Source organism: Scyliorhinus torazame, chromosome 21, assembly GCF_047496885.1.
Source record: "Scyliorhinus torazame isolate Kashiwa2021f chromosome 21, sScyTor2.1, whole genome shotgun sequence".
Classification (NCBI taxonomy): domain Eukaryota; kingdom Metazoa; phylum Chordata; class Chondrichthyes; order Carcharhiniformes; family Scyliorhinidae; genus Scyliorhinus; species Scyliorhinus torazame.
Window position 1 is genome coordinate 74,408,426 of NC_092727.1, and position 27,669 is coordinate 74,436,094.

Below are 27,669 nucleotides of genomic sequence, written 5' to 3' on the forward strand. Positions count from 1 at the left end.
CAACATACATAATCATGTCAGGTTGTTCTAACGGAATATCACTCAGATCGTCCCTTATTGTGGTAGTTTCCTGAATCAAGGCTAAACAGTCATGACCAGGTGCGTCCTCATGGACAGGGGGACCACTAAGAAAACAGGCTGGATTGTGGTACAGTGGTTAAATGTCAGACGTGGATTGTTCAAAAGGTATACCTCATACCTATTCTGACGAGCTGCGGTAAGATGCTGAGTCTGCAGTTGCCTCAGTAGTGCGATGACCGAGTGGGAGCTATACACCGTAATATCCTGTTGGAGGGTGAGAGCATGTAACGGCTATGCGATGGCATTGATTGAACGTAAATCCTGTACTAATCGGTACTGGTCTGGTTTGGCTGGTTTAGGCATAGCAAGTATGGGGGTGTTACATTCTGATTGGCAAGGGACCAAAATACCCTGTTGCAACAGCTCTTGAATTAATTTGTCTATTGACAGAGCAGCTTGGGATTTCAGGGGGTATTGCCAAATGGAAGGTAGCTTTACATGATCCTTAATCCATTACCTTTATAGGTGTAACATTTGTCTTTCCCACTTGTGATGGGTATTCCGCCCAGACCTGTGGATTGACATATTCCAACACATCATGTCCCCAGTGATGCTGCAGTCGAGTGTTAGTTGTTTCAGGGACCTCAAAATATTTTATGGTAGTGCCATCCGGCATGACTTGAAGTGCGTACTTCTGTTGGATCCAAATGATCCACTGCCCTCCTTACCATTTGCCCCAGATCCCTGGCATGGTACTGGTCATGGGCCTGACGTGTAATATGAGGGCTTACCGAAGCTGACTGTGGCCATAAATGTGGTGGTATTGTAACAAAATCGGCTGTACCTTCTTTTCACGTGACTGTGGCTGTAACTTTGACTGGCCATTCAGTCCCAATGAATGGCCGGTATTTGTCCTCCAACTCCCTGTTTCGTCCAGTTCTGTCATAGGCCAGGGTAACGTGATGCAGTGAATGTTCAATGTCTAACGTCCACCACTGTGGGGTGATAGAAATATAGCACTGTTGTCTCATCCTCCATGATTTAACCGTTACCCCCTCGTCTCCGCACTCTAGCTGTAGCTGGAAGATACACAGTAAATCTCGGGCCAACAAGTTACAGTCCAATCCAGTAGTCACTACAAACTGATGATCTGCAGACTTATTCTCGTAAGTGACTGTCACAGGTTCAGAAATAGGATACTCATACACCTGTCCTTGGAACCCCGACAATTGCTGCGTGTGGTCGGATAGTGGTAGTCGAAGTTCTGATTGCACAGAAGACATGGCTGCTCCAGTGTCGATTACAAATGAGTGATGTTGATCTCCTATCTGCAGAGAGATAATAGGTTCCCTGTCCGATTGGAGAGTCCTTATGACTAAATTAGCTAGTCAATCCTGTGTTGGGAAAGGGTTTTCCTGGGAGAAGTCAGTGTATCTCGCCTGTCCTCTCCTTGGTGGGTACCCCCTCCTTTGGGTCGGATAATCTCCTTCTACTGCCTGTCTTTTAAAGGGGCATTCCTGTTGCCAGTGATCTGCACGGCCTCAATTAAAACATGCATTGCTCCGTCTATATCTGCCTCGTCCTCTTCTCCCAGTAGACCAATGGCCCCTCAGAGGAGGCTGCGGTTGTAAAGCTGTTGATGCATTCGGTGGGCCATAAAAAGGAGCTGAGGGTCCCTTTGGGTGGGTTTGGTATCTTCCTAATCGGCAACTGTCTCCGAATCTCACCAGGGGGCACTCTAGCTATTTCCTCTGGTTCTTCGACGTCTCTTCCTGTCACTAGAGGGAGTTCTTTCTCTTCAAAATCATCTGTTGCAGCTTCCTTTGTTCTACAAACCTTGCGGTTTCTCCTTAGTTTGGAGGGACTTAGGTGGTATACTTAATTGTTTCTGGTGAGGATCAAGCCCTTCTCTCGCTGTCCGAGATCTGGTCCTAGAGCTAACTGGGCTTGCGAAACAGAGCTCCTCTTTCTCTACTGATCGTGAAGATGGTAAATCAGGACCCATACTATCACCCAAAAGGGCTTGAGTTACTGGCATAATTGGAATCTGGGAGCAGTGACTGGATATCAATTATTATACTCTGGTGGTTCTGGAATTAGTGCAGACAATGCTACAGGTGCAGTCGGAACTTTTAGTGAACATTTTCTAAATTATTGAATTTATCATTTTCTGTCAATTCAAGGCCAGCCATTGAACTACGTAGCTCATCTTTTGTTTGACCCGTGCCTTTCCTGTCTCTACTTGCGCGTTTTTTTTTTCTTGGCAAAGCGATTGAAAAGGTTCTAACAGTGTTTTTTTAAAACTTAAAAATGTTTGAAAATTCAAATTGAATTACTGCAACTTGCAAGCTTAGCTCTGATCTCAACTCAGAACTAAATTTATGATTTGCTTAACACAAACTTGTATAACATTTACAACTTAATTAATTCTTTATCTTAACAATTTTTCTTTTAACAAGTTTTTCTTACATTCACAAAAATGTTGGCACAGTCAACTATCATCTCCAGATTCACACTTTTTAAAATGGTGTCCGTGATCTTCTTTAAGTTTCTATTAATCTCCAGATAAAATGAGATAAACATTATTTCAAGTAAGTAAAACTTAAGATTCTGGCAATTTCAATCAATTGCTTTCGAAAATAATAACTTTTATCAAAGAGGTGGAGAAACCCACTGGTTTCCTTTAATTAATTCAAAACGTATCTTTGCTGGAGTTCACTGACTCAAAGTAAAGGTATCCGATTACACTACAGGCTGCTGCTGTTATCTCAAGGCCTGAGTGAGAAGCACAGTCTGTCGTCTTTAACTTTGGCTGCTGCTGTTAACCCTTTGAGAGTCTTCTGCTTCAACCAATATGCAGCATTCCCCACAATCTCAACTAGTCCTCAGAACTGCGCCCTTCGCCAACACAGTCCAAGGGTACAATTTTAGCTTAGTCAACTATATATTTAAAACACTCACACATCGAGTTGAACCATTTTCAATTTCAAATGTCCCATCAACTCCATAACCTAACCCAAGCCGAATCAGAACTCATACATGGAAGTGAATCCTTTTCAGATTTAAAAACAGTTATTCTAGACTGAAGCTTCACTACTGAAGTCTCATCAGCCTCTCTACCCATATAATAGACTGAACCCTCACTACTGAAGTCACATCAGCCTTTCTACCCATATAATAGACTGAACCCTCACTACTGAAGTCACATCAGCCTTTCTACCCATATAATAGACTGAACCCTCACTACTGAAGTCACATCAGCCCAAAACCCTAACCCAAGCCGAATCAACAATATGAAATCCCATCAATTAAATTGCTAATCCCCAGACTGACCTTTAATTTCGTCGAGACGATCTTTCCGTACCAACCGCGAGTGACCAGACTAATCAGACGATAAGATGAGGGTAAAAATCAATGCGTGGTCATTTTCCAGTTCTGCATTGTGGGCCCTCTTTCCCCATCCTCCTGTTCATAACCAGTCTAATTCTGATTTCGCAGTTGGTCAGAACCGTCTTGAGAAATCCCGGGTTTCGGCACCAAATGTTGAATCCCAAGTTTCTTTACCCGTCAGTCTGGCCTCAATAAAAGTCGAGATGGATTTGCAGGTACAGCATTAGTTATTTTATTTAGCTTGCAAGCTTTCCTCAATTTCTAGGAGCATGAAGCACATACTGCTCCATGGACTTCTGGAATCAAGTGAGGATATGAGACAAAGGAATCTGTACTGATACATTCAAATGGCATCAAGTTTCACATACTCGACGCCCATAGGTCAGCCTATATCCCTCCTGACCTGTTTGATCTATTCTGATTGGCTCACTTCCAATCCCTTCCTCTGGCCCCTATTACTCAGCATCCTTTTCTCCTGCTTTGGTGGACACACCTCTTCCTGCTTTTCCATGCGGTCTGAAATCCTTTGTCTGTGAACTCACCAGAATTAGACTGGCCTACCTCTACATTACATTAACTAATATCTCTAAAGTAACTATTTTATATCACATCCGTCACTCCCACAGTCCAAAGATGTGCAGGTTAGGTGGATTGGCCATGCTAAATTGCCCTTAGTGTCCAAAATTGCCCTTAGTGTTGGGTGGGGTTACTGGGTTATGGGGATCGGGTGGAGGTGTTGACCTTGGGTAAGGTGCTCTTTCCAAGAGCCGGTGCAGTCTCGATGGGCCAAATGGCCTCCTTCTGCACTGTAAATTATATGTTAATTCTATGTCTATGTTAAATTGGGGAAAGGCCAAGTATAACACAATTCGGCAGGAGCTAGGGAATATGGATTGGGAGCAGCTCTTTAAGGGTAAATCCACATTTGAAATGTGCGAGTCTTTTAAGGAAAGGTCGATTAGAGTGTAGGACAGACATGTCCCTGTGAAAATGAGGGATAGAAATGACAAGATTAGGGAACCATGGATGACTGGTGGAATTGTGAGACGAGCTAAGATGAAAAAGGAAGCATACATAAGATCTAGGGGACTTAAATCTGATGAAGCTTTGGAGGAATATCGGGAAAATAGGACGAATCTCAAACGCGCAATGAAGAGGGCTAAAAGGGTTAAGGAAAATCCCAAAGCCTTTTATTTGTATATAAGGAGCAAGAGGGTAACTAGAGAAAGGATTGGCCCACTCAAAGACAAAAGAGGGAATTTATGTGTGGAGTCAGAGGAAATGGGTGAGATTCTTAATGAGTACTTTGCGTCGGTATTCACCAAGGAGAGGGACATGACGGATGTTGAGACCAAGGATGGATGTTTAAATACTCTAGGTCAAGTCGGCATAAGGAAGGGGGGACTTTTGGGTATTCTAAAAGGCATTAAGGTGGACAAGTCCCCAGGTCCGGATGGGATCTATCCCAGGTTACTGAGGGAAGCGAGGGAAGAAATAGCTGGGGCCTTAACAGATAGCTTTGCAGCATCCTTGAGCACGGGTGAGGTCCCGGAGGACTGGAGAATTGCTAATGTTGTCCCTTTGTTTCAGAAGGGTAGCAGGGATAATCCAGGGAATTATAGACCTGTGAGCTTGACGTCAGTGGTAGGCAAACTGTTGGAGAAGATACTGAGGGATAGGATCTATTCACATTTGGAAGAAAATAGACTTATCAGTGATAGGCAGCATGGTTTTGTGCAGGTTTTGTCATGTCTTACAAACCTAATAGAATTCTTTGAGGAAGTGACAAAGTTAATTGATGAGGGAAGGGCTGTAGATGTCATATACATGGACATCAGGAAGGTGTTTGATAAAGTTTCCCATGGCAGGTTGATGGAAAAAGTGAAGTTGTATGGGGTTCAGGGTGTACGAGCTAGGTGGATAAAGAACTGGCTGGGAAACAGGAGACAGAGAGTAGTGGTGGAAGGGAGTGTCTCAAAATGGAGAAAGGTGACGAGTGGTTTTCCACAGGGATCCGTGCTCCGACCACTGTTGTTTGTGATATGCATAAATGATCTGGACGAAGGTATAGGTGGACTGATTAGCAAGTTTGCAGATTATACTAAGGTTGGTGGAGTTGCAGATAGCAAGGAGGATTGTCAGAGAATACAGCAAAATATCAATCGCTTGGCGAGTTGGGCAGAGAAATGGCAGATGGAGTTCAATCCAGGCAAATGCGAGGTGATGCATTTTGGAAGATCTAATTCAAGAGCGGACTATACGGTCATTGGAAGAGTCCTGGGGAAAATTGATGTACAGAGTGATCTGGGAGTTCAGGTCCATTTTACCCTGAAGGTGGCAACGCAGGTCGATAGAGTGGTCAAGAAGGCATACAGCATGCTTGTCTTCATCGGACGGGGTATTGAGTACAAGAGTCGGCAGGTCATGTTACAGTTGTATAACACATTGGTTAGGCCACATTTGGAATACTGCATGCAGTTCTGGTCGCCACATTACCAGAAGGATGTGGATGCTTTAGAGAGGGTGCAGAGGAGGTTCACCAGGATGTTGCCTGGTATGGAGGGTGCTAGCTATGAAGAAAGGTTGAGTAGATTAGGATTGTTTTCGTTGGAAAGACGGAGGCTGAGGGGCGACCTGATTGAGGTCTACAAAATTATGAGAGGTATGGACAGGGTGGATAGCAACAAGCTTTTTCCAAGAGTGGGGGTGTCAATTACAAGGAGTCACGATTTCAAGGTGAGAGGTGGAAAGTTTAAGGGAGATGTGCGTGGAAGGTTTTTTACGCAGAGGGTGGTGGGTGCCTGGAACGCTTTGCCAGCGGAGGTGGTAGAGGCGGGCACAATAGCATCATTTAAGATGCATCTAGACAGATATATGAACGGGCGGGGAACAGAGGGAAGTAGATCCTTGGAAAATAGGTGACAGGTTTTGATAAAGGATCTGGATCGGCGCAGGCTGGGAGGGCCGAAGAGCCTGTTCCTGTGCTTTAATTTTCTTTGTTCTTGTTCTTTGTTCTTTAAAAAAATCAATGTAAACAGGTGGCATCATAATTTTCCAAAGCCTTTCCACTCTCAACATTTCTCATTGCTAAACATAAGATATATATCATATTATATTTAAACATGCAAATTTAAACATAGGTATCGTCCATTTTAATCTTTCTTTTCCACCTTCAAATGTTTCAACCTTCTCACATTTCAAAGTCATGATAGAGCATCAACAATCACATGTTCTCTTTCTACTGCATGTCTAATTTTTTATTTAATGGTTGTAGCAATAAACTTCATCTAAATAGTCTTGCATTTCGATCCTTAAACTTTTCCAATAACTTTAATGGATTATGGTCTGTATATATAATTGTCTCCGATGAGTTGTTCGCAATATGAATGGCAAAATGTTGTAACGCCAATACCAAACTCAATGTCTCCTTCTCGATGGTCGAATATTTCTTTTCATGAGTATTTAGTTTTGGTGAAAAATAACCAACAGGCCTTTCTCTTCTTTCATCACCTTCCTGCAACAGTACAGCACCAACTCCCACATCACTTGCATCACTTGCCACCTTAAATTGCTTGGCATAACGTATGTATGCCAACACTGGTGCATTGATTAACAAAGTTTCCAGATTATCGAATGTCTCCTGAAATTCTGAAATCCATTGAAATTTTCTGTGCTTTTTCAGAAGTTCAATCAGTGGAGCAACCACACTGCTAAAATTTGGCACAAATTTGCGGTCGAAACCACTTCTGCCCAGAAATCTCAGAACTTCTCTCCTCATCGATAGTATTGGTTTTCACATTCCATACAACCATCTGACTGTGTCCAATTGTATGGCCTAAGAATGTGACTTGAGCTTTCGCAAATTCACTTTTAGCCAAGTTTATCACCAACCCAGCCTCCTGTAGTCGAAGGAACAATTCCTTTAAATGTTCCAAATGCTCCTTCCACGTTTAACTGAACACCACCAAATCATCAATGTATATTGCACAATTATTTAGTCCAGAAATGATCTTGTAGGATTGTATTTGGAATGTTGCTGGCACATTCTTCATTACAAATGTTATGACTGGTACAGACTGAGACATTTGGTGTCATAGAAGCCAAAACTTCTTTTGCTCTATCTGATAAAGGTAGTTGCAAGTATCCTTTATGGAAATCGAGCTTGGTAATAAAATTCACTTGTTTCACCTTTTCAACACAGTCATCCAAATGAGGAATAGGATAAGAATCTGACTTCGTAACTGTGCTAATATTTCTCTAGTCCACACATAATTGCGGTGTTCCATCTGGCTTTGATACCACCACAAAAGGCGAGCTCTAAGCACCACAACTCACTTTGATTATATCATTCTTAAGCATGCTTTCAATTTCCTTTTGTACATGTGCTAATTTTAGTGGATTGAGCCTGTATGGTTGTTGCTTAAGTGGAGTAGTGTTTCCTATATCTACATCATGTATAAGTACTTTTGTACTTTCTAATTTGTTCTCACATATAGCTCTCTATGTGACTTTGATGTTCCTCCAGAAAGTAATTTATCCCAATTTTTTTATCATTTCTTCATTGTCCAATCTAATTTGAGGAATGTCAAATTCATAATCATCTGGATTTATCTATTTTCTCTGAGTTAAAATGAATAAGACCTCCTCCTTATTTATTTCTCTATCAAAATATCTTTTGACACACTCTGTGATTTTTCCTTCTATCTGGCGTTCTTATCAATTAATTCACCTCACTAAATATCCTTCCAATTTATAAGGCCTGCTAAATTTTGCTTTTAATGGTTCACGTACCATTGGTAATAATATGAATATTTTCTGTTATGGGCGAGACGTTTTCAGAACCCCAAAATGTATCATGGAGTTCAACCAGCCTCCCCCTTTAATGCATTTGTTGCTTTTCCTAGCACACGGCTTGTTCCCTAGGTGTGGGATTACAATTATGGACACGGGGGTTTTTAAACACAAAACAATGTTTATTCCATGAACTCAACTTAACATCTTAAATAAACATTGGATCTCTTAACACCCCTTACTTTAAAGATAACTACGAAAATATTACAACAGCAAATAATTCCTCAAAATGTTCCTTCAAACTTCCAAGAGACTTAACACCTTTAAACAGAATCACTTCTGGTTAAAGACTTTACTATTATGAATTTAAATCACCCAAATGATCCAGAGATAGTCTTTCATGGCAGAGATCACAGCAAATCCAGCTCACTGCAAAACACAGACACTCCCCAAGCTCTTTTCCTCCAAACTGCAGCTCTCTGGAAACACACGGACACACACAAGCTGCTTTTTCAAACTGCAGCTCTCTGGAAACACACAGACTCACACCCTTTTTCAAACTGAAACTTCAAAATGGCTGATCTAAAGCCCAGCTCCACCCACTCTCTGACATCACTGTTTTCTTAAAGGTACATTGTGTAAATATCCATTTCTTAAAGGCACTCCCACATGACATTTCTCTCCACTAACTAAACTACAACTTTTGATTTCTTATCCGCTTCATTTTTCATCACACGCTGTGACAATTTTGAATGCTTTCTAGCCAACTCACCAGCCCTAGATAATCTCTCCCTGAGGTTTGACACATAATCCAAATGCTGGCTCATCAATTTCTCTTTCATCAATTGAAGTGGTCCTCTTACCTCATGATCAAAAATCAATTTAAATGGACTGAGTTTAGTTAATTCATTAGGTGCATCCCTACTTGAAAATAGCACAAATGGAATTCCTTTATCCTTTCACTTGGTGAACTTCTGCCCATTTCTCATCTGCCTGACTATGCCAAACTCTCCATTTTCTCATCAATACATTATTTCTAACACTGGTATACATTCAAATTTTCTTTCTGTATATGCTTTCTCATACAACTGCTTTATCTTTGAATCTTCCTGTTGTAGTTCTCCCAACTTTCTGTAACAAAAGATATCCACCTCATCCGCCACCTGTTCTTGTTTATTATCTAATCAAACATTGTGTGCAATCTAATGGCCACATCGCACCTGACTCGGGATGTGACCGGTAAGTCTTGTGAGATTAACCTGGCTCGTTATGCCTCACGAGATCTAACGGTATCTCACGAGACGTCACGATCTGGATCCTGCTCATAATGGACAAGATCCAGATTTACATATTCAAGTGAGCAGATAGCTTCGCTTGACGATGTGTATGCCAGATCTACCCAACACCCAGGATTGAGACCGCGGCCGTGAGCCATATAACACTGGTCGCCACAAACATGGACCATGCGGAATGACACTTATGGGGTCTCCCACGTGATTGGCGGGTGGTTGACCTCTGGGCAGGGTGGTACGAGTCTGTCTTCCCAGTATTTTTCTGAAGCCACCAACACTGCGACTTCATGTGTCTAACTTTATTACAATGAAAACACTTAAGTTTTCTCACCTCTCTTCCACTATCATAAGTTTCCTTTTTAACCTGAGGCAAACCTTCCTGAATATCTCCAACTCAAATTCCTTAGCCTTGACTATTTGTGAATTTCGTATTTCCCCACCTCCTATCCTTCACATATTGAAAGTCGTGTCAAAAACCTGACTTTGCTTTGTGAACTGGTTCAAAATCATTGGCCATTTCTGGTGTCCATCTACTGGGGGGAAGTGAATCTTTAAATTCGTCCAAAATAATCATTTTCCTATGAGCATCATAGTTTGATCTATTTTCATGATCTTATCTACCTATCAAAATTATTTTGGCTAGTGAAGCTGCCCCCACCCTAATTGCTGAGAGGCAGTTATCTGCCAGTCACCTGAAGCCTGCTTAGTGGCACAAGGGTGTACATTGTATTTTTCCGTTTGAAGTTTAAGTAGTGTGAGTCACCCTGGTTAGCTGAGTTATGTATAAAAGACAGACAGAAAGTACACTCAGTAAGCTTTGCGCAGGTGAAGGAGACACATCTTGAGTGAGTGAGACACATCCAGAGTGGGAATTGGAACTTGGTAATTTGGTGCAGTGAGGTAATTCGGTGCAGAGTGGGAGAAGGTGCTTTTTCCCTACCGTTTTGTTCTCTTTCTTCTGGCCTGTAACTGTTAATCTGCAGGAAGAGAACCAGAGAGCATCCTGGGAAGCTAAGTGATTTTTATTTGATTTTTAATACCTTTTCAAATTGTGTGTGTGTGGGGGGGGGGGGGGGGGGCCACTGTACGTGACATCACAGTAAAGCTGTGACCTGATTGGCTGGTTGGAAATCTGTTAAGTTTGAAAACAAAAAAAATTGCAAAAAAAAAATGTAATTGATTAATTAGATCGTGGAATAACTTAACCTGAGGGCAGAGATCGGTATTTAGCATTTTACTTAGCGTCAGGGCCATATAGTTAATTGTAACTCAATCTAACAATAATTCAAGTGTTTATTTTAAATTAATTAACTAGTGCTTAAATGTCACTCAGCGGGGTGCAGTGTTCCAACTGTGAGATGTGGCAGATCTGTGACGCTTCCAGCGTTCTGGTTGACTATATCTGCAGTAAGTGTAACCAATGGCAGCTCCTCACAGACCGCGTGGTTCGGTTGGAGCAGCAAATGGATGGACTTAGGAGCATGCAGGTGGCGGAAAGTGTCATAGATCGGAGTTATAGAGATGTGGTCACTCCCAAGGTGCAGGTAGAGAGATGGATGACCACCAGAAGGGTCATTAAGTTAGTGCAGGAATCCCCTGTGGTTGTCCCCCTCTCGAACAGGTATACCGCTTTGGATACTGTTGGGGGGAATAGCCTATCAGGGGAAAACAGCAGCAGCCAGAGCAGTGGCACCACGGCTGGCTCTGATGTGCAGCAGGGAGGGTCAAAGCGCAGAAGAGCAACAGTCATAGGGGACTCTATAGTCAGGGACACAGATAGGTGCTTCTGTGGATGTGAAAGAGACTCCAGGATGGTATGTTGCCTCCCTGGTGCCAGGGTCCAGGATGTCTTCGAATGGGTAGCGGGCATCCTGAAGGGGGCGGGTGAACAGGCAGAGGTAGTTGTACGTATTGGTACTAACGACATAGGCAGGAAGGGGCATGAGGTCCTGCAGCAGGAGTTCAGGGAGCTAAGCAGAAAGTTAAAAGACAGGACCACTAGGGTTGTAATCTCGGGATTACTCCCTGTGCCACGTGCCAATGAGGCTATAAATAGGAAGACAGAGCAGCTAAACACGTGGCTAAACAGCTCGTGTAGGAGGGAGGGTTTCTGTTATCTCGACCACTGGGAGCTCTTCCGGGGCAGCTGTGACCTGTCTAAGAAAGACGGGTTGCATCTAAACGGGAGAGGCATAAATATCGTGGTCGCGAGGTTTGCTAGTGTCACATGGGAGAGCTTAAACCAGTATGGCAGGAGGGTGGGTATCAGAGCAATAGGTCAGAAGGTGAGAAAATTGAGGGAGAACTAGGGAATAGGGCCAGTATGGCTCTGAGGAAGAGCAGACAGGGAGATGTTGCTGAAAACAGCGGGACTGTGGCCTGAAGTGCATATGTTTTAATGCAGGAAGTATAACAGGGAAGGCAGATGAACTTAGAGCTTCGATTAGTACTGGGAACTTTGATGTTGTTGCCATCACAGAGACCTGGCTGAGGGAAGGACAGGATTGGCAGCTAAACATTCCAGGATTTAGATGTTTCAGGCGGGATAGAGGGGGATGTAAAAGGGGTGGAGGAGTTGCGCTACTGGTTGGGGAGAATATCACAGCTGTATTGCGGGAGGATACCTCAGACGGCAGAGAGGCTATATGGGTAGACATCAGGAATAAGAAGGGTGCAGTCACAATGTTGGGGGTTTACTACAGGTCACCCAACAGCCAACGGGAGATAGAGAAGCAGATAGGTAGACAGATTTTGGAAAGGAGTAAAAGCAACAGGGTTGTTGTGATGGGAGACTTTAACTTCCCAAATATTTAATGGGACTCACTTAGTGCTAGGGGCTTGGACGGGGCAGAGTTTGTAAGGAGCATCCAGGAGGGCTTCTTAAAACAATATGTCGATAGTCCAACTAGGGAAGGGGCTATGCTGGACCTGGTGCTGGGGAATGTGCCCTGCCAGGTGGTAGAGGTTTCAGTAGGGCAGCATTTCGGGAACAGAGACCACAATTCAGTAAGTTTTAAAGTGTTGGTGGACAAGGATAAGAGTGGTCCTTGGGAGAATGAGCTAAATTGGGGGAAGGCTAATTATAACAATATGAGGCAGGAACTGAAGAACCTAGATTGGGGGTGGATGTTTGAGGGTAAATAAACATCTGATATGTGGGAGGCTTTCAAATGTCAGTTGAAAGGAATTCAGGATCGGCATGTTCCTGTGCGGAAGAAGGAAAAATACGGCAAATTTCGGGAACCTTGGATAATGAGAGATATTGTAGGCCTCGTCAAAAAGAAAAAGGAGGCATTTGTCAGGGCTAGAAGGCTGGGAACAGATGAAGCCTGTGTGGAATATAAGGAAAGTAGGATGGAATTTAAGCAAGGAGTCAGGAGGGCTAAAAGGGGTCCTGAAAAGTCATTGGCAAATAGGGTTAAGGAAAATCCCAAGGTGTTTTACATGTACATAAAAAGCAAGAGGGTAGCCAGGGAAAGAGTGGGCCCACTGAAGGACAGGTGAGGGAATCTATGTGTGGAGCCAGAGGAAATGGGCGAGGTACTAAATGAATACATTGTATCAGTATTCACCAAAGAGAAGGAACTGGTGGATGTTGAAACTCGAGAAGGGTGTGTAGATAGCCTGGGTCACATTGAGATCCAAAAAGACGAGGTGTTGGGTGTCTTGAAAAGTATTGAGGTAGATAAGTCCCCAGGGCCTGATGGGATCTACCCCAGAATACTGAAGGAGGCTAGAGAGGAAATTGCTGAGGCCTTGACAGAAATCTTTGGATTCTCACTGTCCTCAGGTGATGTCCCGGAGGACTGGAGAATAGCCAATGTTGTTCCTTTGTTTAAGAAGGGTAGCAAGGATAATTCAGGGAATACAGGCCAGTGAGCCTTACGTCAGTGCTAGGGAAATTACTGGAGAGAATTCTTCGAGACAGGATCTACTTCCTTTTGGAAGCAAATGGACATATTAGCGAGAGGCAGCACTGTTTTGTGAAGGGGAGGTCGTGTCTCACTAACTTGATAGAGTTTTTTGAGGAGGTCACAAAGATGATTGATGCAGGTAGGGCAGTGGATGTTGTCTATATGGACTTCAGTAAGGCCTTTGACAAGGTCCCTCATGGCAGACTGGTACAACAGGTGAAGTCACACGGGATCAGGGGTGAGCTGGCAAGATGGATACAAAACTGGCTAGGTCATAGAAGGCAGAGAGTAGCAATGGAAGGGTGCTTTTCTGATTGGAGGGCTGTGACAAGTAGTGTTCCGCAGGGATCAGTGCTGGGCCCTTTGCTGTTCGTAGTATATATAAATGATTTGGAGGAAAATGTAACTGGTCTGATTAGTAAGTTTGCAGACGACACAAAGGTTGGTGGAATTGCGGATAGCGATGAGGACTGTCAGAGGATACAGCAGGATTTAGATCGTTTGGAGACTTGGACGAAGAGATGGCAGATGGAGTTTAATCCGGACAAATGTGAGGTAATGCATTTTGGAAGGTCTAATGCAGGTCGGGAATGTACAGTGAATGGTAGATCCCTCAAGAGTATTGAAAGTCAGAGAGATAAAATTGTACAGGCCCACAGGTCACGGAAAGGGGCAACACAGGTGGAGAAGGTAGTCAAAAAGGCATATGGCATGCTTGCCTTCATTGGCCGAGGCATTGAGTATAAAAATTGGCAAGTCATGTTGCAGCTGTACAGAACCTTAGTTTGGCCACACTTGGAGTATAGTGTTCAATTCTGGTCGCCACACTACCAGAAGGATGTGGAGGCTTTAGAGAGGGTGCAGAAGAGATTTACCAGGATGTTGCCTGGTATGGAGGGCATTAACTATGAGGAGAGGTTGAATAAACTCGGTTTGTTCTCATTGGAACGACGGAGGTTGAAAGGCGACCTGATAGAGGTCTACAAAATTATGAGGGGCATAGACAGAGTGGATAGTCAGAGTCTTTTTCCCAGGGTACAGGGGTCAATTACTCGGGGGCATAGGTTTAAGGTGCGAGGGGCAAGGTTTAGGGGAGTTGTACGAGGCAAGTTTTTTACCTGGAACTCGCTGCCGTTGGAGGTGGTGGAAGCAGGGATAGTGACCTTTAAGGGACACCCTGACAAATACATGAATAGGATGGGAATAGAGGAATACGGACCCCAGAATTGTGGAAGATTTTAGTTTAGACGGGCAGCATGGTCGGCACAGGCTTGGAGGGCTGACGGGCCTGTTCCTGTGCTGTACTTTTCTTTGTTCTTTGTTCTAGTTCTTTCAAGTGCTATATACATCCGACCAGGTCCTTTCCTTAGATTTCTAAACTTCTGTCGGTAGCCTTCAGGCACGGGTTCATGTGCACTTAATATGTTTTTTCTCACCTCATTATAATCCCTCGATACCTCCTCTGATAGCGATGCAAACACTTAAATGTCTCCACCTACCAACTTTGTTTGAACCAACAATACCCACATGATCTTTGGCCAATTCAATTGCTGAGCCACTTTTTCAAATTAAATTTTAAAAAAGGCTTCCATATCTTTCTCATCAAACTTTTGCAGTGTTTGAATATATTTATGGGGTGGAACGGTAGCACAGTGGTTAGCACTGTTGCTTCACAGCGCCAGGATCCCAGGTTCGATTCCAACTGGGTCACTGTCTGTGCGGAATCTGCACGTTCTCCCCGTGTCTGCGTGGGTTTCCTCCTGGTGCTCTAATTTCTCCCCACAAGTCCTGAAAGATGTGCTGTTAGGTGAATTGGACATTCTGAAAAAACACAGTAATTTCATTGTAGTGTTAATGTAAGCCAACATGTGACAATAATAAAGATTATTATTTTAAAAAACATATCCCTCGTAGGCTTTTGGCTAGGAGGGATTTCTCCTTCTTCTAGACTTGAAGTGACCTGACATGCTGTCAGAATAATGCAGAATCTCTGGCTATATTTCTTCAGAAACCTTCTCTGTTCCCTTTCCAGACAAAATCTCAATACCTGACTGCTTTAACCAGTGGCTCCTCCCATTAACTACCTCACTAAGCGGACCACAATGTCTCGAAGTGGCTACCCCTCAGGGAACCCTCTTAATTGAAATAAAAGTCCATTATCCCTAGTTGTCTTCAAAACCAGGATTTTTTAAAACACTACTGCAGCAGTTCCACCCTAACCCAGGCATTTAACGCTTACTGCACCAAATACATATAATACATTACATCTGAAATCCCTACATTCATCACACAAGGAAGGAAAATCACAAGAAAATGTATGAGGGGGAAGCAGAGTAAAAAATAGATGACAGATATAACAGAATCAGAATCACAGAATCACAGACTAATACAGCACAGAAGAGGCCCTTTGGCCCATCAGGTCTGCACTGATGCATGAAAAACACCTGACCTGTCTACCTAATCCCATTTGCCAGCACTTGGCCCATAGCCTTGAATGTTACCGGCCCATAACCTTGAATGTACCGGGCAGCACGGTAGCATGGTGGTTAGCACAATTGCTTCCCAGCTCCAGGGTCCCAGGTACGATTCCCGGCTTGGTTCACTGTCTGTGCGGAGTCTGCACGTTCTCCCCGTGTGTGCGTGGGTTTCCTCCGGGTGCTCCGGTTTCCTCCGGGTGCTCCGGTTTCCTCCCACAGTCCAAAGATGTGCAGGTTAGATGGATTGGCCATGCCAAATTGCCCTTAGTGTTCAAAATTGCCCTTAGTGTTGGGTGGGGTTACTGGGTTATGGGGATAGGGTGTAGATGTGGGCTTGGGTAGGGTGCTCTTTCAAAGAGCCGGTGCATACTCGATGGGCCGAATGGCCTCCTTCTGCACTGTAAACTCTATGAAAGTCTATGAAAGTTATGACGTGCCACGTGCTCATCCTGGTACATTTTCAAGGATGTGAGGCAACCTGCCTCTACCACCCTCCCAGGCAATGCATTCCAGACCGTCACCACCTCGGAGTAAAAATATTTTTCTTCAAATCTCCCCTAAACCTCCTGACCCTATATATCAGAAGTGGGAATCCGAGATAATATTTATTTTCCTTCCCCAGAGACTCTCAATCCAATTGTAACACTCCAATTGCTGATGGTGCAACAGAGTTAAAATATCTTAGCATAGATCAGCAACAGAATCTTTCGCCTTCTTGATTTGCACTTTCAGCACCACCTCAAGCTGTGCATTTACGTCCCGACTCAATGGAGCATTCCACATTCAACGTGTAACTTCAGCTTTTTGGTCAGCATCACAGAATACAATGATAGAGTCTCACAACACAGGAAACCATTCAGCCCATCATGCCTGTGCAGGCTTTTTGATAGCTTGGCCCCAGTTCCCCATCTCTTTCCACGTAGCTGTCCAGGTTTTCCCCTTCGGGAATTTATCCAATTTACGCTTGAAAATGACTATGAAACCTCTTTTTGAATGCTTCGGGCGGCAGGGTGGCACAGTGGCTAGCGCCGCTGCCTCACAAATCCAGGGTCCCGGGTTCAATTCCAGCCTCGGGTGACTTTCTGTGTGGAGGTTGCACTTTCTCCCCGTGTCTGCCTGGGTTTCCCCCGGGTGCTCCGGTTTCCTCCCAAAGTCCAAAGATATGCAGGTTATGTGGTTGGCCATGATAAATTGCCCTTTAGGTGGGGTCACGGGTTTACAGTGCACTTTCCAAGGGCCAGTGCAGACTCGATGGGCCGAATGGCCTCCTTCTACTGTAAATTCTATGATATGATTCTATGATATGACCCTGATCTTGAACTTGTGTCCTCTCATAACTGACACTGATAGGGAACAGCTGCTCCCTATCCACTAGACTTACACAGAATTAAGGGCAGCAGAGGACAGACGGAGGTGGATTCGGTAGCGGTCACGGGAAGAAGGTGAGACCTGGAAACAAACAAACAAATAATGACTTTTGATTACCAGCCACACTGGGACACTGGCAGACCCCTGGGGATCCCACCCCAATTGACTTCTTATCATGCGAGAGTGCAGAAAATGGTTGTTGGCTGGCAACTCAAATATACAGGCCCTGTACTTCAAGCTTCTCAATGTCCTCACCAGCAGCATAATGCACACACCTTCTAGCATGGCTGTATCTAACACCATGTTGTCCCTCCTGGGTGTGTTTGATGGGGATATTATGGAGGGAACTTTACTCTGTGTATACCCCATGCTGTACCGATCCTGGGAATGTTTAATAGGATAGTGCAGAGTGAGATTTATTCTGTATCTAAACCTGTGCTGTCCTTGTCCTGGGAGTGTGATGGGGGCAGTGTGGAGGGAACCTTACCCTGTATCTAACCCCCGTGCTGTACTTGTCCTGGGAATGTTTGAAGGGGACAGTGTAGATGTTTTACTCTGTATCTAACCCCGGGAGTGTTCGATGGGCAAGTGAAGAGGGAGCTTTACTCTGTATCTAGCCCCATGCTATACCTGTCTTGGAAGTGTTTGATGGAGGCACTGAAGAGGGAGCTTTACTTTGTATCTCACTCATGCAGTACCTGTCCTGGGAGTGTTTGATGGGGTCACTATTCAGCAGTGAGTTCAATGATCTTACTGAGAATAGTTATGTTTTTTAAATGATCTGGTGAGTAAACTGAGCCAGAGATGAAAGGGAATACGAGGGACATTAAATGTATTGGTGTGAGTTTGAGGAGGAGATTTTGTAAAGTGATTGCAAGACAAATGAAAATAAAATCCCGGCAACGCACAGAAGAAGGCCATAGGTTCATCATCCAGGGGTCCTGTTCGTCCCTGTTGGATTCCTGAGTCTAGGAATTCACTGGGTTACAGGTTCTGACAGTTAATATGTTTCTTCTTCTAGACCTGGTGGAGCTGATGATGATACAGAATGCCCAGATGCACCAAGTGATCATGAATAACATCACCATGGCAGCACTCACGAGCTTTGGTTACAATGCACAACCGCAGCCTGCCATACAGGTCAGAGGTCAATTATTTTCAGCACAAGCTGAAAGAACCACTGTGTTCTAGAGGTCAGAAGGCATTTATTTTGGGGTAGGTAATGGAGGAGCAAGAACGAGGCAGGGTCTCAAGTCCAAGTCATAACCCACACTTCAGCCAAAGCTCAGTGTGCAGCTCCCTCACCTGAATCAGGAGGTGCGGTTTCAAATCCCACTTCAGCGACCTGGGCACGGGATCAAAGCTAACATGTCAGTGGAGTGCTGAGGGAGTGTTGCATTATCAGATGTGTTTTCTATCAAATGAGATATTAAACTGAGGTCCCAATTACTCTCTCAGGTGAACGTTAAAAATCCCATGACATTGTTTTGAAGTACAACAGGAGTGTTCCCATGCAATTACTTCTCAATCTAGATCACAAAAATGAATCATCTGATCAATATCATTTTGCTGTTTTGGAGGCTTGTGTAATTGATTCTTGCAGTTCCTACAGCAGATTAGAAGTCTGTTACACTTGAGAGACACGCAGGACCTCTGTTTAACATCTCGGGTGGGATTCTCTGACCCCTTGCCGGATCGGAGAAACCCCCAGGGAGCGGCGCGAATCCCGCCCTGCCACCCACGAAGCCGGCGCAAATCCTGCCCCGACGCTGGCTGCCGTATTGTCCGGTGCCATTTTTTGGGCGGGAGCGGAATTCCCGCCTCGCCGGTTGGGGGCCGTTAGCAGTGCCCCCCCCCCCCCGGCAATTCCCCGGGCCCCGATGGGCTGAGCGGCCGCCCATTTTTGGCCAGTCCCGCCTTGGCCGGCGTGGAGAAGAGAACCAAAATACGCTGACCGGTCTGCGTATGCGCGGAATCACGCCGGCGGTTCCACGCATGTGCGAGATCACGCCGGCCCTTTGGCGCATGCGCAAACTCGCAAACCCTTCTGCGCCGTCTGGAGCGGCGGCAACCCCTCCGCCATCCACCTAACCCCCGAAAATGCGGAGAATTCCGCACTTTCTGGGGCTGTTGACGCCGGAGTGGTTGGCGCTGGTTCTCCCGCCGGCGTGGGGACTTAGTCCCTAGAAGGCAGAATCCCGGCACTCATCTCCAACAGTGCAGCACTCCTTCAGGACCGGACTGGAGTACCAGCTCAGGGGCCTTGAAGTCACGGACCTTGGAACACAGAGGGAACAACAAAGCAATGTCAGACGAAGATTGCAGGGAGTTCCCCTCGCGCAGTATTAACCCAAAGTGAACTGAATATATCACTGGACTAATTAGTCCACAGAGTGGGAACTCATCAATGCAGTTTGAGAATTTGAATTTGTTTTGGAAACAAAAAATGGAAACAAAAATTAATAGTTGACCATGCGGCTGCTATAGAAACCCGACTGGCTCATAAATGTCTTTTCGGGAAAGAAACTTGCAGTTTTGGCCCACCCATAACTTGAGTCCCACATCAACATGGTTGACTCCTAATTGCCCTCAGGAATGTCCCAACAAGATACTCAGTTGTATCAAAATGCCACAGCAAGGGGCAACTAGGGTGGACAATTACATCACAAGAGCATTGTTTTTGTGAAGGTTGAGCCAGTGAGTGGGACGGGGTCATGGTAAGTCACACTGACAAACAGCAGGAGAGCCATTGCCACAGGCCCAGCAGTGAGACCTTTTACACAGTGTAGTCTCGTCAGCTGGATCAATCCACGAGCAGCAACAGACAGACTGTACTCACTTCAATCGAGAGCTGACAGGTGGTGATTTAATCTGAGGATCACACCTCAGGTGAGGGACAAGGTTGAGAAGGCGGAGCCTTCATGAATAACCTCAGTCGGTACGGGAATTGAACTCACACTGCTGGCCTCGCTCTGCATCATGATCCAGCTGTCCAGCCAACTAAGCTAAACCAGCCCCTGAATTGTAGGAGAATGAAGTGGATAATTAGCAAAAATGTTTCTCAAGAAGGGTTGTTGGAACTTGACTTCAAAGTACTCAGCTTTTTGGCAATGAGACTCTGGCATTCTAAAATGTAAGCTGAGTGTAAAGAACACTTTTGAAGAGAAAAAAATTGAAAATGCCTATGTCTAACGTTGAGATGATGCTGGTTATTAATGGTTAGCACAAACCGCAAATATGGATTGACCCAAGGCCTTGTCCACAATGAGTGAAGCTGACCCTCAAGAGTAGGGGTTCAAGAACAGGCCACTACTTTTCAAATCAGGTCTTGAGGCAGGGTAGGGGGAGCATGGACAGGATTCCCTCCCGTATTGCCCCATCTGCCGGGTGAAATTGTATGGTGGGGTTGGCAGGGCCTCAGATGGGAAGCCCACCATTTCCCCGATTAAGTCCGTTAATAGTTCCTTAATGGCCAATCTGATTGGTTGGCAGGTCTCTAAGGCTGGACTTCCTTCCAAATGAGGACAGATGTCCCATCTGCTGCCAACCACTGCTCATTGGAGTGATGGGAATGAGTGATGGGGTATTAAGTCCCAGCCATCTGCAAAATTCAGACCCGGGTCTCTAATTTCCTTCCAATCCTTGTCACATGTTTGATTTGACATGAAATGCCCCCCTCCCCATTTAAGGACTTCAGCTGTTTACACCATGAACTCCAAAGTTCTCATGAACCAGGTACGATAACATCTGAATTTTAAAAATCTCATTCTGGTGTTCAAAATGATCAATGACCCTATCGGCATGTAGCAATGCGACCCTTCTCCAGGCCTACAATCCTTTAAGAATTATCGCCTCCTCTGCATCCCCATTCTATTCACAATGTCATTGGCAGCTAGACCTTCCTCTATCCAGATCCACGTCTCTTGGATTCCCATCTCGTTCCTCCCAAAGACTTTCCTTAACATCTGCTGTTTCAATCAAGCATTTGGTTATCTGTCTTAATACCTCCTTATGTGGTTTGGTGCCAATTTTTGTCTAATAATGAAGCTATTCCTATGGCTGTCAATGGGGCATTTCCTATGTGAATGGTGCTATATAAATGCAAGTTGTTGTTGAATTAGTCCATTGTGGACCTAGTCCACCTGATATGGCTCACACCAGCTGCAATTTGAAATTCCCACCATTACAATTATTAGTTTTAAATGAAGAAATTTGAAACCTCTGTGTGTTTGACAAAAAGTCTTAAGTTTAAGCAATCAGTTTGAGAATGTGCTGTCTTGTGTTCAGAACCCAGTAACAATCAGAATGGAAGAGAGCGAGCCTGATACTGTTTATCACCATCACTACCAGCCTTGGCCATATCCTGCATACCCCTCTTGGCCTACACTGCCACCCCAAGCCCAAACCCAGAGCCAACCTCAGGCACATCATATGCTGAGACTACTGCAAGAGAATTCAAGGCCGACGGTACGACACGTCAGTGGTGACGCACCCCCGAGTCCGCGACGAGAGATGTAAGCACTTCCATTGTACAAGGGGCTGCAGAGCATCCTCAGTCTTTAGAAGCTGGAGATCATGGAGTCTCCCAAAACCCAAGGCTTCCAGGGATAACACTGGCACTTAAGATCAATGGATTTGGTAAAACATCCCATCCACAACTGTATGCCCTTCCTGGCATGGGTAGCATACCACTGACCGGGAAGATCCCAGGTTGGAATCCTGCTCCATGCTGCATTGACGGATCTCAGCCATGGTGCTGCAATTGCTCTGTGTGCCTCCAAAATGGGGAAAAGAAATGTGCCAATGCTTCAATGTGGGAGTGCATCTGGGGGTGAGGGGGAATATATGAGGATGGGAAATGGGGGGGAAAGGTCCAATCCTTATACGCATTTGTCTCTGATATTGGGCAACAGTTGTCGATGCTCCATTTTGCCTTCTACCTACCTATGACCTCAGACTGCACACTATTGTTTCCTCCCCATTCCCTGTTTAATAACAGATTTTATGCATCCTATTAATTGTCACAAAACCAGTCTCTAAATTGTGTTTCCTCTGTGTCCATTCATGTGCATTTTGGTTCAGACCAGCTTTGCCATTTCCACTTTCTCCTCCTTTGACCCCGCTCTCCTGTTGTCATACCCTGACTATTCACCTGTGCGGCTCTCATCTCTGCCCCCTGAAGTCCAAGAGGTGCAGAGTTGAACAGATCTGGTAGATTGCTGGGTTTAGCATTCATCGACAAATCTGACTGGGTCTCTTAAAAACTAACCAGTCCTGCTCACGTATGCCAAAACTGTTCACTGTTCCAGGATCATCCTGTGACTGAAAACTGTTTCCCCACTTCCTTGTCTCCTCCACTCTCACCTCCATCAACAATTAGGAGAACCTCATGGTTTTTTTGGCACCAAGATTAAGAACATCCAATCAGCTACCTCTGCCAGGTCCTTCCCTTAGCCCACAAGACTGAACTCCAAACTTCCTGCTCCCACCGACTTCCCTAGTCCTACATTTACATCCTTCTCTACTTCTCTTATCATCCCTCATTTCCTCCGCAAGTTCATCTTGCCTACCATATTCCCCTCTCCTGACTATCCCACTGAACTGTTGACGTTCCCTCCATGTCTTTTATTAGCCAATAAGACCATAAGACCATAAGACATAGGAGTGGAAGTAAGGCCATTCGGCCCATCGAGTCCACTCCACCATTCAATCATGGCTGATTTCAACTCCATTTACCCGGTCTCTCTCCATAGCCCTTAATTCCTTGAGAAATCAAGAATTTATCAACTTCTGTCTTAAAGACACTCAACGTCCCGGATCCACCGCCCTCTGTGGCAATGAATTCCACATACCCACCACTCTCTGGCTGAAGAAATTTCTCCTCATCTCTGTTCTAAAGTGACTCCCTTTTATTCTAAGGCTGTGCCCCCGGGTCCTAGTCTCCCCTGCTAATGGAAACAACTTCCCTACATCCACCCTATCTAAGCCATTCATTATCTTGTAAGTTTCTATTAGATCTCCCCTCAACCTCCTAAACTCCAATGAATATAATCCCAGGATCCTCAGACGTTCATCATATGTTAGGCCTACCATTCCTGGGATCATCCGTGTGAATCTCCGCTGGACCCGCTCCAGTGCCAGTATGTCCTTCCTGAGGTGTGGGGCCCAAAATTGCTCACAGTATTCTAAATGGGGCCTAACTAATGCTTTATAAAGCTTCAGAAGTACATCCCTGCTTTTATATTCCAAGCCTCTTGAGATGAATGACAACATTGCATTTGTTTTCTTAATTACTGACGCAACCTGCAAGTTTACCTTTAGAGAATCCTGGACTAGGACTCCCAAGTCCCTTTGCACTTCAGCATTATGAATTTTGTCACCGTTTAGAAAATAGTCCACGCCTCTATTCTTTTTTCCAAAGTGCAAGACCTCGCACTTGCCCACGTTGAATTGCATGAGCCATCTCTTGGACCACTCTCCTAAACTGTCTCAATCTTTCTGAAGCCTCCCCACCTCCTCCATACTACCTGCCCCTCCACCTATCTTCGTATCATCGGCAAACTTAGCCAGAATGCCCTCAGTCCCGTTATCTAGATCGTTAATATATAAAGAGAACAGCTGTGGTCCCAACACTGAACCCTGCGGGACACCACTCGTCACCGGTTGCCATTCCGAAAAAGAACCTTTTATCCCAACTCTCTGCCTTCTGCCTGACAGCCAATCGTCAATCCATGTTAGTACCTTGCCTCGAATACCATGGGCCCTTACTTTACTCAGCAGTCTCCCGTGAGGCACCTTATCAAAGGCCTTTTGGAAGTCAAGATAGATAACATCCATTGGCTCTCCTTGGTCTAACCTATTTGTTATCTCTTCAAAGAACTCTAACAGGTTTGTCAGGCACGACCTCCCCTTACTAAATCCATGCTGACTTGTCCTAATCCGACCCTGCACTTCCAAGAATTTAGAAATCTCATCCTTAACAATGGATTCTAGAATCTTGCCAACAACCGAGGTCAGGCTAATTGGCCTATAATTTTCCATCTTTTTCCTTGTTCCCTTCTTGAACAGTGGGGTTACAACAGTGAGTTTCCAATCCTCTGGTACTTTCCCTGACTCCAATGACTGTTGAAACATCATCACCAACGCCTCCACTATTTCTTCAGCTATCTCCTTTAGAACTCTAGGATGTAGCCCATCTGGGCCCGGAGATTTGTCAATTTTTAGACCTCTTAGTTTCTCTAGCACTTTCTCCTTTGTGATGGCTACCATATTCAACTCTGTCCCCTGACTCTCCGGAATTGTTGGGATATTACTCATGTCTTCTACTGTGAAGACTGACGCAAAGTACTTATTCAGTTCCTCGGCTATTTCCATGTCTCCCATCACAAAATTACCAGCGTCATTTTGGAGTGGCCCAATGTCAACTTTTGCCTCCCGTTTGTTTTTAATGTATTTAAAGAAACTTTTACTATCATTCCTAATGTTACTGGCTAGCCTACCTTCAAATTTGATCCTCTCTTTCCTTATCTCTCTCTTTGTTATCCTCTGTTTGTTTTTGTAGCCTTCCCAATCTTCTGACTTCCCACTACTCTTTGCCAGATTATAGGCTTTCTCTTTTGCTTTGATGCATTCCCTAACTTCCTTTGTCAGCCATGGCTGCCTAATCCCCCCTCTGATAACCTTTCTTTTCTTTGGGATGAACCTCTGTACTGTGTCCTCAATTACACCCAGAAACTCCTGCCATTGCTGTTCTACTGTCTTTCCCACGAGGGTCTGCTCCCAGTCGATTTTCGTCAGTTCCTCCCTCATGCCCCTGTAGTTACCTTTATTTTACTGTAATACCTTTACATCTGATTCTACCTTCTTTCTTTCAAATTGGAGATTGAATTCGACCATATTATGATCACTGCCTCCTAAGTGCTCCCTTACTTTAAGAACTTTAATCAATACTGTGAAAGATTTTCACTCTTCAGATACTTTCAATCGCCCCTCTTCAAAAACAACTCCTTGATCCCTCTCAGCCTCCAAGAATCCCGCTGAGTAACTTTGCAATTATCAGTTAAACAGTTTTTAAACACATGAAAAACTTAAACTTACTATCTATACCGGCTACCAACTCCAATTAAGCAATCCAGCACATTTCAGATACCACTTATGAATAAAATTAACAAACAGATCACTTGCTTAGCTGACTAGAGACCTTTGGAGAGAGTTCCTTTCAAGAGCAGTACACTTCTGCTCAATCTAGCAGCATTCGGTAACATTCCTGTTCAACTTAAAATCCTTCTGTCTTGTCAGGCTAAAATCCGGTGGCAAACTGCAAAACTACAGACAGACCTGACTCCACCCATTAATTACATCATCTGTATCCCACTAAGATGTTACATGTCCTGCTTAGCTGGGACTCAATGCAACCCCTCATGAAGTATCTACTCTACAGGGAACCTCTAGCAATCAGAACTATTTTCCAATAGACCTTTATATGTAAAAAGTAAATGGTTAGAACATCACCTTTTATGACTTCTTAATTACAGCTTTAGCAGACACATAGTATTGATACCTTAACCTAGGTTCTTTAACAATGTTACTGCTACAAATATATACCTTAACCCAGGTTTTTACAAACCTACCTGCAACAGATATAAAATATGATATATAACAATTTCTACATTCATCACAATATAAATACAAATCTGCATCAATTGACACTACAACACTTGGAGGAGGACTTTCCATGCTGTCTGACCCTGGAAACAGCAATGGAGGACGATGTCATGCAATGAGAATGACCTTATCTTGCTATATTCTCATTCAGGGTTTTGTCTGATTGGAAAATGGGCTTTTATCTCATATTTGTGGCCTCTTTATGCATGGTTTCCCTGTTGAGTGCACAATATCTGAAAATAACTCCTTATCTTGTTTAATGATGGTCATAGTTTGCATGTACTTGTTCAACAATAAATAACAAACATCTGAGATCTTTGGGGCATAACTTTGGCTCACGGCACATTCTTTCAATCTCCAAATTTGTCTCAATGCTACTTGTTGGAAAGTCAAACACTGGGTAACCTTTTAGTTGAAGGACAACTCCTGACACCATTTCGGGTCTGTATGACCCTTCTGTAGTTCTGGCGCAGATGCTGTCAGACCTGCTGAGTTTATCCGCCATTTTCTGCTTTTATTTCAGGTTTACCGCATTTGCAGTATTTTGCTTTCTTTTGCCATTTTGATGATGTTCACTGTCTTCTTGCACAGGCAGAGAAAAGGTGAGGAATCAGAGTGATGTAAATTGTTGTTTACAGCACTGGAGGATGCCATTCAGTCCGTTTTTCCTCCACCAGTTGCTTGCAGAAGAATTTCAGGACAAGTGGATAGGTCTCCCATTCACTGTCTGTATAGCCACTTGGAGTAGATCACCAATCAGACCACCAATCAGGTGGAAGATACTCTACTACAAGCCACAAAGAAGAAAGGGGACAATAGAGAGTGAAACTGTTGTGTATTCAAGTAATACTGCCTGTTGATGGAACGTCACGTGATCTGTAGTGACGTCAGTGGTGTGTCTGCACGGGCTTTCAGTTCACTGTCTTACCCTGATGAAGCAACATCTCCGAATAAACCCTGCATTATGTTTTTACAAACTTAGAGTATGGCACCTCTAATTCTTTTTCTCTTTGCGGCTAACAACAAAAATATAACAGAAGAAAAAACTGATGATGAGGATTCGAGTCATAAACAATCATTAACTAGAATTTGGTGACCTGGAGTAAACCATCGATGAGGATTGGGGATGAAAACAATCATTGATGAGTTTGTGGTAAGAAAAGAACTGTTTAGATCTTGGAAAGCCATTGACAATTCAATTGGTCGATCGCAACCAGCCATTAGTGCAATAAAGATCCGCAAAATAAATCGGGACGTGACAGTGAGTACCTGGAACATATCTTTCAACAGGAAAATGAAATTTCAGACATACTTACTGTTTGTAGTATGTAAAGGCTACAGAGATCGTGCACGTGGCATTGTAAACGGGCTACGGGAACAGGAACGTAGAAGGCTGCACACTTTACTACCTACTGCTCGGAAACTGATAGTCCAGGCAAGGGAAGAACTAGTTTGCTTGTGGGCTAGGAGATTGCTTGCTTCCAGAAACAAAACAGAAGTGAGAAAGGCTGACGGTCTAAGAAGTGTAGACCAGTGAACCCGGATCTGAAAAATGGTAGGAAAAAGTGGCACCAGGCCACACGTTTGATGAGGATTATGAGACAAGGAATTCTTATGAAGAAAGGTTCCAATTTTATCATGCAGCAAATCTTAGAGCTAAGAAAGAAAACTCTAATTTTTTTCAGTCTTCTATTAACTATCTGGGTAATTTCATTGACAAAGCTGGTTTACATCAAGAATCAAAGAAGCTGG

The 27,669-nt window shown here is 44.3% G+C and overlaps 1 protein-coding gene across 1 annotated transcript in view; it reads left to right on the forward strand.

Moving 5' to 3' along the window:
* Positions 1 to 27,669, forward strand: part of LOC140397989 (proline-rich protein 29-like) — a 61,724-nt gene that overhangs the window by 13,992 nt on the left and 20,063 nt on the right. Inside the window, exons 3-4 of the mRNA XM_072486231.1 lie at positions 18,275 to 18,393; positions 21,541 to 21,767. Of these exons, the coding sequence (XP_072342332.1) occupies positions 18,275 to 18,393; positions 21,541 to 21,767 (346 nt within the window). The remainder of the gene's footprint in view (positions 1 to 18,274; positions 18,394 to 21,540; positions 21,768 to 27,669) is intronic.